The following is a 16,936-nucleotide window of genomic DNA, read 5'->3' as shown; positions in this document are numbered from 1 at the left end:
TTTTGATTGCATATAGGGTGAGCACTGACTATATGGCTTAAACTTACTTCTAAATGTTAATTTTGTAATGTCATCTATACCTCAATACATTTAAGAGTATTTTCTCTCAGTACAATTTTCAAAGACAACTGAAAACGAAAACAGTTGCATTCAAACACCCGAGCACTTCAGTTGTGAAAGTGAAAATGAGTATTGACGGCTATAATCCCGTACTAACGCGAAAAAATCGCATGGAATTGTTTACTGCAGAAGAATGTAAAGAGATTTTAGCAAATTTATTGGCCGATAAGAACGAGAATGGCGTGTTGGTTAATTTTGATATAGTGCCGGCCACAGAACATGTGGGTTTCTTGGGAGAATACTTTCATCTGTATCTGCGGTATCAGTTGGAAGATCAGATTGATATACAAAGTTCTCGATTGTTTGTCAAGTCGGTGATTTTTCAAAATGCCAATATGGAATTCTATATGGAGAAAATGGGAGTTATTAAAAAGGAAATAAAGCTTTATGAACTGTTGCTGAACGAGTTGAAAAAGTTTTGTAAGTATATGAATATTATATTTGGGTGGCTTAAATAAATATGTTCTTTAACAAAAAACAGCTCCCCATGTGTGGTGTGCAAAGTGTTATTTCACCCGCGATGATCTGTTTGTAATGCAAAATGTTGAGGACATGGGCTATGTGGCTTTGCCATCGGGAACTCGTTTCCTAAGCGAAAATCAAATAACCCCCATTTTAAAATCCTTGGCCACTTTGCATGCCAGTAGTATTGCCTACGAAAAGCAGATGGGTAAAACCATAGGAGTGGAGTTGAGAGAGTGGCTTAAGGAAGTCTCCGTGGATCCGGATGTTGAATGGTATACCACGGGCTTAAGGGTAAGTTGTTTTTGAGAAAAACCCGTTCTTTCAAATTCTTATAGTTTTAATTATATTAAATTATTCAGGCTGTTTTGGCAGTGGCTGCCACCCATCCTGATGTCTTGGATAATGCCCAAGCCCAGGAGTTTATTGCCAAGGAACTGCCGAGATGTCTGGACAAGGTTTACTATATGGTTAATCCTTCACCAACTCATAGGAACGTCTTCGTTCATCGCGATGCCTGGGGTGCAAATGTTTTTTATCACAAGGAACAGCCGCAGGAGAAGAGATCTGTCCTGGTCGACTTTCAACTCTGCCGATATGCCCCACCTGCCATGGATTTCCACCTGGCTACCTATTTAAATCTGGAACCCAAAAATCGTAAAAAGATGATTGATGGTCTGACCCAAACTTATTACAACGCATTGACCGAAGAACTTCGAGAAATGGGCATTGATCCCAATCAGGAACAACTGAGTAAACAGGAGTTTGAGAAATCCCTGAAGGACTTTGCTTTATTTGGAGAGACCTACAATTGCATAGCGGCCACCATACTCCATCTGCCCAAAAATTATTTGAAAAACCTCAAGGATGAACGGCCAGAGGCTTTCCATAGGTTCTGCAATGTGGATCGCACGGAAGATGTTCTTCGTTTGATGAAAGAACATTCGGAATTCGCTGATTATATGTATGAATGTGTGGGGGATTTGCTGGCCCTGACATATAAAGAAAACTGATTAAACGACATTGTGGCCCTCACTATCTTTTCCTGTTTCCCTGGTAACACTTGGAACCCTATCAGTTTGGCCAGAGATTTTTGTTTACACACCTCTACTCTCAACCCACTGGATTATCTTATCGCTGAAATTCAAGGCGGCTTATGAGTTATTTAATTAGGGTACATGCACTTCTTAGTGCGGTTAGCCATTGTATATGAGCAGTGTCGGGAAAGGTACAAGATTTTTGATTTTAGGTAAGATACAAGGTATTTAAGAAAATAAGTATATGAGCAGTGTTGGGAAAGGTACATGTTATTTGATTCTAGGTAAGATACAAGGTATTCTAGAAAATAAAAGGTACACAATTTGTCAATATAAGGTTAAAAGTACAAAAAATGTTCAAAAACACATTTTTTTATACAATTTTTTTTTTTAATTTGTAGGTCAAATTGTTCTTTACGAAATTGTAGATGAATTATGACATTGTGTATACGCTCTGGCATTTAAGTCTGGTTGTAAAAAGCTTCTACTAGACGCAAAGAAAAAAGAAACATCTAATATCTTGCATATGCGGTGGAATTAACTTTTCTTCAAGTTGCATTGAAATTATATTTTTTTTTTGCATATTGGCGAAAATAATACAAAAATATGTTGGTATCAAGCGAATTTTAAAACAAAAATAAAAACAAATATATCAGTCCCTGAATACCTAAATAGCTAATTTTAAAGATAAATAAAAATATTTAGGCAAGGTAAAAAGGTACTCTTTTTTGAGGTATAAAAAATGGTAGCTGTATATGAGTCGCAATGCGGTTTCTTTTAAAGGTGCTTAAATACAAAAGAAATAAAATCTTTATAGTCCAACTAGAAATCTCAAAACAAAAAGCGTGGAAGCTTTACGGCAAATGTAAGTTTTAGCAATTTCGATCAGCGCTCATTTAATTACCCCGAGCGAAGGGGCGACCAAATTAACGCATCTAGAACCAGTTGGAAATAATAGTGTAGTATAGGTCATTCTTTTAAAAACCAAAGATATTTGACAATAAATATTGTTCACATTTTTAATTTGCCTGATGCGATGTCTTGTAAGAAAATATATGGTTCCAAAAAGTTATTAAATAGGTTATAGGCTAGCCCAAATCATAAATTAAATATAATTTTTTCGCGAAATCGTGATTCACGCGTTTAGTTATTTACCGACGAGTATCTGCAAACAATTTTTAGGTCAATTAAAAATGTTACTTAATAAAAGGTTTTCGGTTTATAAAAAAAGTCCCATAAACAAAATTTTGTAGTGTATCAACAACGCTATACAAAATGAGAATGCAACTTTAATGTATTTTCTCTTAAAATAACTTTAATGCCTTATCCGAGAACATGTTATAAGAGATATATTTGAAAGTCAGTTCTCTAGTTTATTGAGTTAGTTTTCAGAAGCGAAGCGGATAACATCATTAAATTTTGGGCCATGGATCTACTCAGCTTAGAAGAATGTCTGCTTATAGCGCAGAGAACTCTTCCAGCGATCAACAAATCCAATCTGATAGTCCTTAGCTCACAATTGGAAGCAGGTTCCAATGATTTGGTGGGTTTTATGGGAGAGTACTATATGTTCGAATTGGAGGTGGAAGATGTAGCGGAAAAGAAAAAATATTGCTTGAAATATTTTATCAAAAGTTTGCCACGCAAAAATGAGCCACAGAGAAAAGCATACGAACGAAAGGGATTTTTTCGGAAGGAATCTGCCGTCTACAGCCAGATGTTACCTAAAATACAAAAATATGGTAAAATAAAGTTACAAGTTATTTCGTTGATATTTTATATAAACATAATATATTTTTCAGCCACCAAAAAGCTTTTTCCTGTATGTTATTATAGTCGGAATGATATTCTGGTATTAGAAAATCTCACCCAAAACTATAGACACCTCGAGGTCTCGGAGAGCTATACAATAGATCATTATAAACTGGCTTTGGAACACCTATCTGAATTGCATGCTGGAAGTATTGCTTGGGAAGAAAAAGAGCATATAAATATTCAGGAACGTTACAGAGATGTGCTTATAGAATTCCACTTAAGTGCGGATAATTCATGGTACACCACTGGACTTAACGTAAGTTACTTAGTTAATTTATATAGTCAAATTAAATTTTAATTTTAAAATAATTATCTAGGCCATTGTATTCTTAGCAGCCCGACATCCGCAATATCAAACCAAGGAAGCACAGACTTTTATTCAAGAAAAACTATACAATCTACTAACAAAAGCTGAAGAATTCGTGGCACCCTCAAATACTATTAGAAATGTGCTTTGTCATCGAGATACTTGGGATCGTAATATCCTGTACAGCTTTGAGAAAGATTCTTCTCCTATACCCAATGCTTGTTGCGTTGTAGATTTTCAACTCACTAAGTACTGTTCGCCCACATTAGATGTCTTATTTCTGCTCTATATTGTTGCCTCCGCTGATGTCAGGAAGGAGATTTATGATGAGTGCCTCGAGCACTATTATAAATCCCTTGAATCTCATCTCATCCGACTGGGTTTGGACAAGAATATCATTACTCGAGAGAACTTTTTACAAGAGTGCCAACGAACACGATTAGCTGCGCTGCTTATTTGGGCTCTCACCGAGCCTCAAACCAAAATGTCACCAAGTATTTCGAATAGATTACGATCTGAAGAACCAGAGAAATTAGACCATTTCCTTTACTGCGATCGTAGTGAATTGTTGCTAAGGGTTATGGAGATTCAACCGGGGTACGAGCAGACTATCATGTCGCCTATCAGGGAACTGGTGGATTATCTCATGGAGAATGAAAATTTATATGCCTAGAAAGTTTTTTTTTGTAGATAAAAGCGGATTTTGAATTCTTCAAAAATGTCTAATCGTTAAGTGAACTTATTTTAAAGCTGTTTTTAAATGAGTTTCACAAACTAAAATTGTAAAGTGTGAAATAATATTGATAAAGTTTATTGAAATGTATCATTGAAATGATTAAAGTGTTTTTTAAATTTAACGAAACTATATAAACGTTTTTTCTATCGGGTTGTATTGTAAAAACCATGAAGTACCATTTAATTTTTTTGTGTTTTTCATCATTTTGTTTTAATAGATTTTATGGAAATGGTTAGGTTTGGGGTCTCTAAAGCCTTTAATAACATTGGTATACAAATCTAAATCGACAAAATCCTCCAGAAATTAAACCTTGATTTTTCGGTGCAAATGGACTGATTCAAATTCAAATTCGTTTTGCCACAATTTTTGTTTTATGTGTAAAAACGTCTTTCACCAGTTTTCCTGCCTACTTTATTTTTATCTCCAGTTCCGCCCAACCGATTTCGGTCATCGATAGCTTATTTCACTAGAAAAAGAACATTCTTCAACTTATTATACATGCCATAAGGATGGGTTTCCTAGAAAAAGAACATTACAAATTTCAAACATTCTATTCCCCCACAAAAACGCTGCATAAGAATTACTAAAATCTGCATTTTAAATCCCAAATCTCTAGCTTTTTTAGTTTTCGAGATCTCGATGTTCATACGGACGGACAGGCAGACGGACATGGCTAGATCGACTCGGCTACTGATCAAGAATATATATACTTTGTAGGGTTGGAACCGTTTACTTCTACCTGTTACATATTTTTCAACGATCACTATATACCCTTTTACTCTATGAGTAAGAGTATGTGTGTAAAAGGTTTTCGGTTTGTAAAAAAAATTACCCGAATATCAAAGTTTATCAACAACGCCATCATATCTTGGATGATATCAAGAAGAGATAGCAAGATTAATATTTTCTTTTAAGATAACTTTAATATCTTATCCCAGATAATGATATAAAAGATATATTTGAGAGTCAGCTTCTATGGTTTATTTAGTTAGTTTTCAGAAGCGAAGCGGATAACATCATTAAATTTTGGACCATGGATCTACTCAGCTCAGAGGAATGTCTACTAATAGCGCAGACAACTCTTCCAGAGATCAACAAATCTAATCTAATTGTTCTTAGCTCACAACTGGATGCATGTTCCAATGATTTGATGGGTTACATGGGAGAGTACTATAAGCTTGAATTGGAAGTGGAGGATATAGGGGAGAAGAAAAAATATTGCCTGAAATATTTTATCAAAAGTTTGCCATGCAAAAATGAGCCACAGAGAAAAGAGTGCGAACGCAAGGGAGTTTTTAAGAAGGAATCTGCGGTCTACAGCAAGGTGTTACCTAAAATACAAAAATACGGTAAAAATAAGTTATAAGCTATATATATTTCGTTGATGTTTTATTTAAATATATTATATTTTTCAGCTACCAAGAAGCTTTTTCCCGTATGTTATTATAGTCGAAATGATATTCTGGTACTGGAAGATCTTACCCAAAACTATAGGCATCTTAAGACCCCAGAGAGCTATACAATAGATCATTATAAACTGGTTTTGGAGCACTTATCTGAATTGCATGCTGGAAGTATTGCTTGGGAAGAAAAAGAGAATTTAAATATTCAGGAACGTTACAAAGATGTGCTTATAGAATTGCACTTGGATGCGGATAATTCCTGGTACACCACTGGACTTAAGGTAAGTTACATAGTTAATTTATATTATTAAATTTAATTATAATTTTTAAATAATTCTTTAGGCAATTGTGTTTTTAGCAGCCCGACATCCGCAATATCAAACGAAGGAAGCACAGACTTTTATTCAAGAAAATCTCTACAATCTACTAACAAAAGCTGAAGAATTCGTGGCACCCTCAAATACTATTAGAAATGTGCTTTGTCATCGAGATACTTGGGATCGTAATATCCTGTACAGCTTTGAGAAAGATTCTTCTCCTATACCCAATGCTTGTTGCATTGTAGATTTTCAACTCACTAAGTACTGTTCGCCAACATTAGATGTCTTATTTCTGCTCTATATTGTTGCCTCCGCTGAAGTCAGGAAGGAGATTTATGATGAGTGCCTCGAGCACTATTATAAATCCCTTGAATCTCATCTCATCCGACTGGGTTTGGACAAGAATATCATTACTCGAGAGAACTTTTTGCAAGAATGCCAACGAACAAAACTAGCTGCCCTGCTTATTTGGGCCCTCACCGAGCCTCAAACCAAAATGTCACCAAGTATTTCGAATAGATTACGATCTGAAGAACCAGAGAAATTCGACTATTACCTCAACTGCGATCGCAGTGAACTGTTGCTAAGGGTTATGGAGATTCATCCTGGGTACGAGCAGACTATCATGTCGCCTATCAGGGAACTGGTGGATTATCTCATGGAGAATGAAAATTTATATGCCCAGAAAGCTAAAGATAAAAGCGGATTTTAGCTCTTAAGAAAAGGAAGTCAAATCGTTCAAGGAAAATTTTTTTAAGCTGTGTTGAATTGATTTACACAATCTTAAATGTTATCATTACAATGATTAAAGAGTTTTATAAATATAAAAAAATATTAAAAAGTTGTTTTCAATCGCTTAAAATTTATATTGGGTTGTATTTTAAAAGGTCGAACCATTTAATTTAAAATAGACTTTTGTGCTTTTCATTATATTGTTTTTAAAGTTGTGTTCCCTTAAGCATTAACTAATTTACGATTTCATTTCGAAAATTGCATTTTATTTGGAACCTAGTTGTAAAGTGAGAGTCGCCTAGCTAGAATTACATAAATACATGGGTAAATTTTGACAATCAATTTAGCTAGCTAGAAAATTTCAGGCATATGTGGCTCGAAGCTAGATCATCCCGGAGATCATCTGCGTAGCAAGTATATAGTTTCCTAAGTAGTAGATTTCCAAAGGCGGCAAGCTAATCAGTCCAGCAATCATCGTCGTCCTCCTCGTCGAAGTCGCGCACGTTGAAGTCCTCGTGGAAGAGATCCTCGCCCTCCTCCTCCGAGGACTCCGACTGTCATCTGTGGCCATTGATGCGCTGTGGCAGTCCGACCACGCCCACTCCCTTGGGCGGTCTGGGTATCCGAATACTGGTGGATGGACCAGCCAAGTTCGAGGTCGATCCTGAAGCTGATCCCCCATTGGTTTTCCCAGAAACACTGGGTATCAGTTGGGCATTCAGCATGGTCGTATGCTCAAAGCAATTGCAGCAGTATTTATCGCATCTGATCACCAGGATGAGTCCTGCCATCATCCAAATGAGCAATCCCGGCCAGGAATGTCTGGCACATTCACTGAACAGGATCACGCCCATCAGCAGCGACATTCCACAGATCACGGGATTCACGTTGATCACACTGCCCGTGTATTTGGGCACAAATCCCATCATAATGGTCACGATCAGGACCCCAATTCCTCCAGTCAAAGCAGCCGGAGCCCAGTGCATCATGAGACCAGCAATGCAGAGTGCAATTCCCAATCCAATGACCACAATGGCGAAAATGGTCACGCGCCAGGAACTCACTGTTGGCACACGTACACTGCGCTCCAACGGTCCTGCTGTGGTTACCTGAGATTATAGAAAACAATTTAGATTAAAGAAATAAAGCTGTTTAAATCTAAATCCCACCTTGATCTTCTCGCGATACTCATCCACAATGGCATCAATGTCCGTTGAGGTGTCCGAATCGCTTTTGTCAAACTTATCAGGGTACTCAAAGTCAGATGGCTGAAGAAAAATAATTGTTTTATTAATACATTTTGTTAAACAAATCATTTACTTAAGGTTTGCTTTATAGACAAATGTTTCTAACTTTGCAATACTATTATTGTTCTTAACCTGACATAATAAGACATACCCCACTCATATTATAAATTTTCTAATTAAACTTATTATTTTTATAATTTAATATTAAATATTTTAGGTTTTTATTAAACTAAATATGTAACAGCTAAAGGTTATTTGTAAAAATGTTGAATTCATATTCCAGCAACTTTAAAATGTAAATGTATGTAAATGAAATAACTCAAGAGATTTAAAAAAGCGAGTAAGTATACCTTTGGAAGTATCTGATTATTATCAGATTATTATTTTCAGATACTACCGATAATCCGTTTTTTATTCGCAATGGTTAGCTTAAAGTGTTTCTTAGACCGGAACAGATTATGGCTTTAAGCTTACCACGAGTATAAAAAATCGGGTTATATACCGATCTGCTCTTCTTTCCTTAAGGGTGAAGTGAGCACCATGTCGCCGCCCTTTTAGATCACAGATCCCATATCCAAATTAACGATATTTCCAATTTCCATTTCCGGTTAAATAAGCTTAAAATTAGTTTAGGTTTAAGAAGTCAAATATTTGTTTTAGGTCAAGGGAAATACCCGAACGGTAAGCGTATTACCCAAGCTACTTTACTTTTTTTATTTTACCCTCACAAATAATTTTTGCCTTCAAATTTGAACAACTTTAATAAAACAAGAAAGGAAGCAAACTTCGGCAAGCTGAAGTTTATTTACCCTTGCAGCTTTTGAAAACATTAAATATTCTAGAAACATTAAAATAATGATTAACTTGTGTATATATGTTTAAAAACATTGAAGCTATGATGATTTGCAGCTCAATTATTCGATAGTTCTTTTGGCATCTATATGACATCGTTTTCCAATTTTAATAATATTAAAAGTGTAATTCTAAATTGTCAAAATATTAATAAGTTATTATGTGCAAAAATTTAAAAATATTATATAAGGATTTTTTTTTACTCAAAAAAAAAAACGGAAATTTTCTTTTTTTTTCATGTGTTAAACTGGTAAAGCCTCTTAAGTAACACACCCCATAATCAATTTTAATAAATACACAGCTAGACTCACCGGAGGTTCGCCATCGGACAGAATGGTGGACTCCACATCCCTTCCTTCACGTTGAGGACATGGCGATGTAGGTTCGCCCAGGAGCAGCCACTCCTTCTCCAGCTCCTGTTTGTTTCGGGGCTTCGATTTGGGCTTCTTCAAGCCACCGTGCTTGGGAAGACCGATCTTCCAGAGACTTCTTTTCAAGCGACTCGAACTGGAAGTTGTGGCGCTGCTGTAACTACTGCTCTTGGCAATCGGTGCTGTGGACAGACGACTGTACGACAGTGAAGACTCGCTGCTGGGCGCCATGAATTTGGGTCTGTATGGGGTGTACAGAAGATAGAAGGCCCGCAGGAATGCCCCACCCATATGGCCAGCGGCTAATGTGTAACTGAGATGCTGCAGCGGACAGGCGAAGGCCAACATGGCACACATGCTGCCGGCAATGAAGACGGCCAGCACGGGATTGCCGCTCTCCGAGCTTTCGTAGCTGATCTGCTTGGACAATATCCGCCACTCCGAGGTGGCCAATCGCACCACAATGCCATAGAGTTCCGGAAAAAGCTCCAGAAATGCCGCCGAACTTGTAAGCAGCAACATACAAGCCGATGCGGGCACTAACTTATGAAAGCCATTCTCGTCCAGGATATTGAATAAAGGCACTGCAACATAGTCCTCATGGGTTCTGCAAGAGATTATTATATAAAATAAAAAAAAATTGATATATAAATAATTATGATAAATTTACAGGGCCTGACTCAAACATAAAAGTATACAAGAAATTTATTTTATTCGATAGTTATAATAGAATTTATAATCATAATTGAATTAATAAACATAATTTGTTTTATTTTTTATAAATAATTTAAATTATTTAAATTATTATAAATTATTTATGCCAAATGTTATCATTAATTTCAAGTGTTCTTAGGAAACTCGGGTAAATAAACTTTATTACGTTATCCAAAGATTAGACTTACTTGTAGTGCACCACTGTGGACAGACAAATTGCTGTTAGTAGTAGCGAAATGCTGACCAATCCCGTGATTAAGGTCGCCGTGAATCGTCCACTTCGATGTTGTTGGGGCCAATCGCTGGGGAAGGAGTACGTGAGTAGGGCAGTGGCCAGGAAGACCTGCAGGTGGTGGTTACAACCAGTTATTAGCCGGATAATGCCTCAAACAGCAGCTAAGCTAATAATAGAAGTTCCCTTAGTCTATAATTGGTGTTTACTCCATACAAAACTGTTTTGTTGTCGAAACAGGGTAGTATACATTTTATCAAATGTGGGTATATAATATGAAGAGATATTTGCAAATATATTATATATTTTCTTAACGAGTAACCAAAAATATAAAATGGTAGTTTATTATATGATATACATATTTAATACTTAAAAAATGTTGTTGTTGAAGGACATTTAAATATTTGTTATAAAGATTTAAATGTGTAACCTAAAACAAATGCAACTTTTTTAAAACTTTGGTTAGTCCTTAAATCAATAATGTTTTGAATTTAAAGAAACCTCCATTTGTTGAAAATTACATTTATATTTAAAAATTTAAATAGTCAAACTTATAGTTTAATTATTCTGTTTTACTTTTAAGACGTTAAGATTATGTGAAAAGGAGACCTTTCCCAAAAACAAGCAAGTGCTTTTCAATCAAGAATTCAAGAGTATTTCCAAATGCGGCTCAATAAGCACCACCTTTCTGCCAAGTTTTTGCTGTCTGACTGGTGGCTTTCCACCGAGGAATGCCGGTGAAAAGGGGCAAAAAAAAAAAAACAAAAACGAATCGCGCCAGTACGTGTCATAATCAAAAGCCCGTATCCTGTGGCTTCAGCTGCGGTCACGCAATTGTTCCCAGTCACGACAGCGAAAATCGATGGGACTCAGCAAACAAACAAACAAAAAAAGGGAAGTCCGCTGAACAAAAAAACTCAGACTGGCACAGTGCACTGACCCAATAACGAAGTTCCCGATCGGATTGGGGGGGTCTACCTATATTGCGTCCACTTACACTGCTGAGTCCATCGGGCTGGAACTTGTTCTCCGTTGTCCAGGCCAACATGTCGCCCCGCCACCAGCCGACGGCGCTCAAAATCGCATTCAAGCCGAACATGCCAAGTGTCAGGATGAGGCTGAAGGCCCTCGAGTGCTGTGAATACGTTAATGCAGTGAGTGGGTGTCGAGGATAAGTGGCTGGATTTTTGAGTACCCACCTCCAGGCCCAGCATGAACATCCCAGTGACGAGGAAGACAACCGAGACGCCAAGAACATCCGGCCATGGCTCATTCGCTGGTGCATTGCGGCCTGAAAGTAGGCAACATTACATTTCCATTTCGGCTAATACAGTTCGTGACGAAATATTGAGCATATGCCTACGGCGCGCATTCAAAATAAAGTTAAAACATGTTAAGTAATTTAGGTTTACCAAATGCAGATTTTGTCTTGTAATATTAAATTTTAAGCTTTTAAAAAATGCTTTTTCTTTGAACTATTTTTAGTTTGTCTTATAATAGATTAAATTCTTTTTTTATTTGGTTGAGGGTAATTATACCTACTACCATGGCCTAAGTAAAATATAATTCAAATTTTTCTTTAAGAGTATTTTTTAGTATTTTCAAAATTGATTTTTCTTTTTTGTTCGTCTTGTAATAGTTTGTCTTAGTAAATAGTAATAATAATTGTAGTAGGTAAATGGAAATAATATCGTTTGTTTTTAGTGACCAAGTTGTAAACTATTTATTACTAAGTAGGATCTATTTTTTTTTGATATTTTAAACATTATTTACAAATGTAAGTAAATGTATTAAATTGTATTGTATGTATTCCAAGCACTATATTTTACACTTTAGGTTTTATTATTAATTTATTATTTATATACACTTAATAATTATTTTTCTCTTAAGTAGTTTTGTAAAACATAACAACTACTCACCCAATATAAGGATCCTGGCCAGACCACCGGTCATGGCATCTAGACAGGCGCTGAGAGTCCTGGCGAGGGCAGCACAGGCACACATGGCGGCCAGGGCATCCAGCCAGGTGGCCAAAAACAAACAGCCAAAGTCGAATTTATTCGTGGCCCTCACATAGGGCATTTGTAGGCTGCGAAGACTCGTTTTGCAACGGGCTGAAATAGAGAACCTTAGTTTTTATAATATTAATGAAATTGTGTTTCATGTAAGCCCCCAACCTGACATCGTTCCATAGATGGTGGCCAAGAAGACGGCAACCAGCAGGCTCGGGGCGGATGCCTCATTGTACACAATCAGATACGAAACTACTGAGGTTCCCAGGGCCAAACGGGCGCCACTCCCACTGCAGAGGACGTCCAGCAGGCTGCAAGGATAATTTAAAGGACGCAATGGGAGAATTAAATTAAATTGCCTTGGAGAAACAGCCCTAATGAATACAAATTTGTCGAAATTAGGCTGCAGCTTTTCTCGTTCTTATTGTGTCTTAGCTTTCGCAGTTAAAATATATGTAAGCGGTCAGAATACCAAACGGCTTTGGTTATTCAACTTGGGGTCTTAATGAGCATTTTATTTGAGAGTTTATATGCACATTTATTTTAGACTCTGAGCAATATTTTGAATGCCCACTTACTTTAATTCCAGGAACAAACAAATAGTATTAGATCAAAGTTCGCAGAGCTCATATATGATATACAATACAAAAATAATAAGTTTTAATATACCAATTAACCTTTGGAAATAAAATGTTTGTGCAAATTATACTTTACTAGCAAATCTTTTTAAGAAGAGTAATTAAATTAAGTAAATCAGTAAATGTACATATGTTGGTTAAAACAACTTTTTTTTATTAATCCAAAAAAAACAAAAGCCGAAACTGCATTTTCCTGAATAACCAAACCGACGAAATGGCTCTGTCACCTTGCCAGGACATGACTTTTGTGGTTGGACACCCATACAAATGCCCGAAAGTAACGCCCAAACAACCTCAGCTGTAACCACAACCACGTGTACAAACACACAGATGGAAAGAAAAGGCACACTTGTTTTTGCATGAACATTTTTTGGCGCCAAGCCGACAATGCCAAAGATTACACTCAGAAAAAATTGTTTATATAAGATTTGGCATGCACCAATATATTTTTATTTTAAAACTATTTCTTAAGCGTTTTACGTGATGCACAATGTATACCCAAGTGATTTTTCATTAAAATATAACTCAAGACAAATAAAAAACTTCAGGGAAATTCTATTTCCTGTTACTTTCAATGTTAAATTTAACATTCATTTTAGGCTATTTAAATATGTAAATGAAAATTTATTTACATTTTTTTTGTCAGTGTAACAAAGGATGAGGGAAAGTGGTAAAAGGAGACTGCGAGTTGTTTGCTCTATGTGGCTTTGACAGCTCTCAGATGCCATGAGTCATAAACAGGGGTTATCCTCTTACGACGCCATGGAAATTGAGCTCCCACAGCAAGCCATCCATTTTCCCACTTTCTCTGGCCAATTTTCTGCAGATTGTAATTATGTGTGCTTTTCGTGCATATTTAAAGCAGCTCGATTATCCTAATTACATGACTGGCTGTTGGAAGGCTCCCTGATATCTAATTTGCTCCTTGATGCGTTTTAGGAGGCAATGATTCAGGGTGGCAGTGAATTATAGTTTCCCATTCGTAATTTGACTCTATTTTTAGTCGCAAATAGAGTAGACTATGACAAAAGTAAATAAATAAATAAATATAACAGCACAACGCCTCAATTTGCCTGTCTTTTTTTTTTGACTCTGCATGTGTGGGATTTCAGTTAATAAAACGCATGGCTAGCAAGCTAAGAGAAATTATAAAATCAAACAAGTTTGTTGTGTTGAAATGGGGGAACCCCAATGCATCATGATGAAATTGTTACAATACTAGAATAATTGTTAAATTGCCGGAAATTTTGAAACTTCAATTGAGTTGGTTAATGGTTAAATCTAGCACATAACAATTAACAAGTATAAAAATTAGTAAAGTACCTCTAAGAAAACATTTATGTTAACTTTAATCAAATTAATAAAGAAAAAAAAATAGAAGAAAAATAAACATATTCCAATAATTAAAAACTGTGTAAACTATTTTTAATTAAAAGTCAAAATGTGTTTTTCAAGTAACTTAACACACAATTAAGTTAAATTAAGTATGTTCAACCATCTTTTTAGTAAAATTTAGTAAGCTAAACACAATCATATCAAGTATACGCATTGTGGGCGAACAATTGTATGGGCCAAGGCAACAAATTGTGAGAATGGCAGTCAGTGTGTCGCCGCCAGAAGAATAACAAAAAAGGAAACCAAAAAGCAGACAGAAGACAAACAAAACAAGAAGGAGGAGTGAAAAGAACAAGGAGAATACTCACACACATGGCAATCAAAAATCAATTTATTGATTACACTACAAATATAAGACATAACCACTATCTGATATCGTCGAAATAGTTGTTTAGTATACGCCAAGTCTATATAAATGATATGAACGAATATGGCTTGAATCCTACCTGCCACTCGACATGATTGTTGCTGTTGTTGTTGGTGTAGCTAACGCTTTAGTGGCTTTCCCTCGCCTGGCAATTGGCCAGGTTCAAAATGTGATTTGTTGCTCGTTTTTTGGCAGAACTCGGCCAACAGTGGCTGGCATTTTTAGCTCGAGCTGTGATCTTTTAATATATATTTTTTATTAGATTTTTTGACACTTGACACTTGAGCTTTGGCCCTTAATTAGCCAAGAAGTTCGAGTGGTATTTTTGCTCCTTGACACGTAACCTGGGAAAATATGTGCGAAAATTCGAAGGTAACGCGTAACCGCTCGCTTATATTGGCCGCAATCCACTGACTGCTCACTTGAAGCTTTTCCTTCGCCGCCCAATAAGCTTTCACCCGATTCCGTTGGACAGCTGTCCACCGGATTCGGAATCGAAATCGGAATCGGATTACGATTCGGATTCGGAACGAGAACTGTCCTGCGCAGTGGGCATTGTTTACGTTTACAGTTGGTTGGCCTGCCTTCTGCTCTTTGGTGGCTTTCCCTTGAAAATGGGAAAATGAGGGCTGGGTGAGGTGGAAAATCAGGAGGGTCATTGCTTTTGATGCTCCTCAAGTGCCGCCCTAGTGCAATCTCTTTGCAAAGCTAATGCATTATATTTTTGCATTGGCTGCAGTTTCGTTTTTTTACAGGGTCCTTGAAATCTGGGTTTTAACTGCGAAAATTTAAATTAGTGCAAATTAAATTGTATCACCTGAAAGCCATAAAATATTAAAATTTTCAATTGACAAAATCTAGGGCAGGTGTTGGTTTAGTTTTAGTTTATACAAAAAAACGGAACAGTAAAATATAAGCTAATAAATCGTATACCTTTAACCTTAACATTTATAATTATGGCGCCCTTTTCTATTATTGGTATCACTTTTTGAAACATACATTTAACTGGACTCAGCTGGAAAATCTGGTTATTAATTTCTGAAAATATATCAGTGTAGGTAACTTGTTTATAATTACGTTTTAAACTTCTCTTTAATTTATTCAAACAACACTGAATTTCAAGTCATGACAAAAAAAATCAAAATATATAAAAGTACAGTTTTAATAAAACAAACAAAAACTTAATAAGTAAATAAAAACAAAAAATCAAAATCATTTTCAATCCTTTATTAGCAATACTTGAGCTTATTTATTTAGTTGTCTTCCCTGTTTAATAATAATTAGCATTTCACACTTCTCTGTCATAAAGTCAATTCAAACATGACTGTTTTTAAGGTCATAAAAAACATCGTTAAGATGTCTATTTTTGATTAAACATAACAAATAAATACGGAAATAAGCAGGTAAGAAGTTTCTTATAATTGTATGATTTGGTCAATAAAAATAACAACAAAGCCAAACTACAAATACAAATTTAATATAAGATTTTTCTAGAACATATTCATACAAGCAGCGTATAAAGCAAATTGACTTGAAGTAAAAAGTGTTGAATAGAATGAATAGCAAATAGAAGCTTGAATACAAAAAGTAAATATGAACAACAATACTGTTTATCTAATGAAAACAAATTTTGAATCAACAATTAACAATAATTGGCATTCATTAAAGCTTAGGTATTACTTATCCAATGTTTTCTCTGTCAAATAATAATTTTCACACCTACAACAATTAAGGTTTTCAGTCTTCAGTACAAATTTTAAACGAAACGGCTTTTAAAGTCAACTTAAAATGTAAATTTAAAAGCTTTTATTGTCAATAAATTAAAAAGGTTAGTCATAAATTAAGGTGTTGGTGAAATAACTATTTTAAAGTTTCTATTGACCATTAAAGAAACTATAAGTTCTACTATCTAATTTTATAACACTTTAATGACCGATTTCTTCTTTGTTAAATAACAACTTGCATCCGATTGACTTAATTCAACAATAGTCCAAAGAATATTATATCCAAAGCTGTTAGATCTGGCATTTATCCGAAAATATGACCTTGACTTGTGCAAATTACTCCCGCAAGATGTGCTAAAACTTGAAACAAACAAACACGAGAAGCAGCCAAAATAAACAGTTAAGAAGGCAATCAAGCCTGATTGGAGACCTTGTAGCAATCAAAGAGATAA

General features: G+C 35.7%; 4 protein-coding genes across 5 annotated transcripts; 3 read left to right on the top strand and 1 right to left on the bottom strand.

The window, feature by feature from the left end:
* The first annotated feature begins 37 nt into the window (after positions 1-37).
* LOC128261723 (uncharacterized) lies at positions 38-1,814 on the top strand. Its single transcript, XM_052995553.1, has 3 exons — positions 38-540; positions 602-876; positions 945-1,814. The coding sequence occupies exons 1-3, from the start codon at positions 186-188 to the stop codon at positions 1,593-1,595; spliced, it is 1,281 nt and encodes a 426-aa protein (XP_052851513.1). The 5' UTR covers positions 38-185; the 3' UTR covers positions 1,596-1,814.
* Positions 1,815-2,945: 1,131 nt separating this feature from the next.
* On the top strand, positions 2,946-4,600 carry LOC128261727 (uncharacterized). Its single transcript, XM_052995556.1, has 3 exons — positions 2,946-3,361; positions 3,422-3,690; positions 3,752-4,600. Exons 1-3 carry the CDS (start codon positions 3,046-3,048, stop codon positions 4,412-4,414), a joined length of 1,248 nt encoding a protein of 415 aa, XP_052851516.1. The 5' UTR covers positions 2,946-3,045; the 3' UTR covers positions 4,415-4,600.
* Positions 4,601-5,444: 844 nt separating this feature from the next.
* On the top strand, positions 5,445-6,938 carry LOC128261725 (uncharacterized). The gene is made up of 3 exons (XM_052995554.1): positions 5,445-5,826; positions 5,893-6,161; positions 6,223-6,938. The coding sequence occupies exons 1-3, from the start codon at positions 5,511-5,513 to the stop codon at positions 6,910-6,912; spliced, it is 1,275 nt and encodes a 424-aa protein (XP_052851514.1). The 5' UTR covers positions 5,445-5,510; the 3' UTR covers positions 6,913-6,938.
* Positions 6,939-7,079: 141 nt separating this feature from the next.
* On the bottom strand, positions 7,080-15,156 carry LOC128261719 (uncharacterized). 2 transcript variants are annotated; one of them, XM_052995549.1, is made up of 10 exons: positions 15,105-15,137; positions 14,840-14,998; positions 12,526-12,671; positions 12,268-12,462; positions 11,548-11,639; positions 11,346-11,483; positions 10,305-10,459; positions 9,343-10,009; positions 8,102-8,200; positions 7,080-8,041 (listed from the first exon to the last, which is right to left on the bottom strand). In XM_052995549.1, the coding sequence occupies exons 2-10, from the start codon at positions 14,851-14,853 to the stop codon at positions 7,490-7,492; spliced, it is 2,058 nt and encodes a 685-aa protein (XP_052851509.1). In that variant the 5' UTR covers positions 14,854-14,998; positions 15,105-15,137; the 3' UTR covers positions 7,080-7,489. The 2 variants fall into 2 exon arrangements, with proteins under 2 accessions (XP_052851509.1, XP_052851508.1); XM_052995548.1 differs by having other exon boundaries at positions 14,840-15,156.
* Between the last annotated feature and the right edge of the window lie 1,780 nt (positions 15,157-16,936).

Source organism: Drosophila gunungcola, unplaced genomic scaffold (genome assembly GCF_025200985.1).
Source record: "Drosophila gunungcola strain Sukarami unplaced genomic scaffold, Dgunungcola_SK_2 000001F, whole genome shotgun sequence".
NCBI classification, from domain to species: Eukaryota; Metazoa; Arthropoda; class Insecta; order Diptera; family Drosophilidae; genus Drosophila; species Drosophila gunungcola.
Note: the sequence above shows the minus strand (reverse complement) of the source record. Positions and strands in the feature narration are given on the sequence as shown.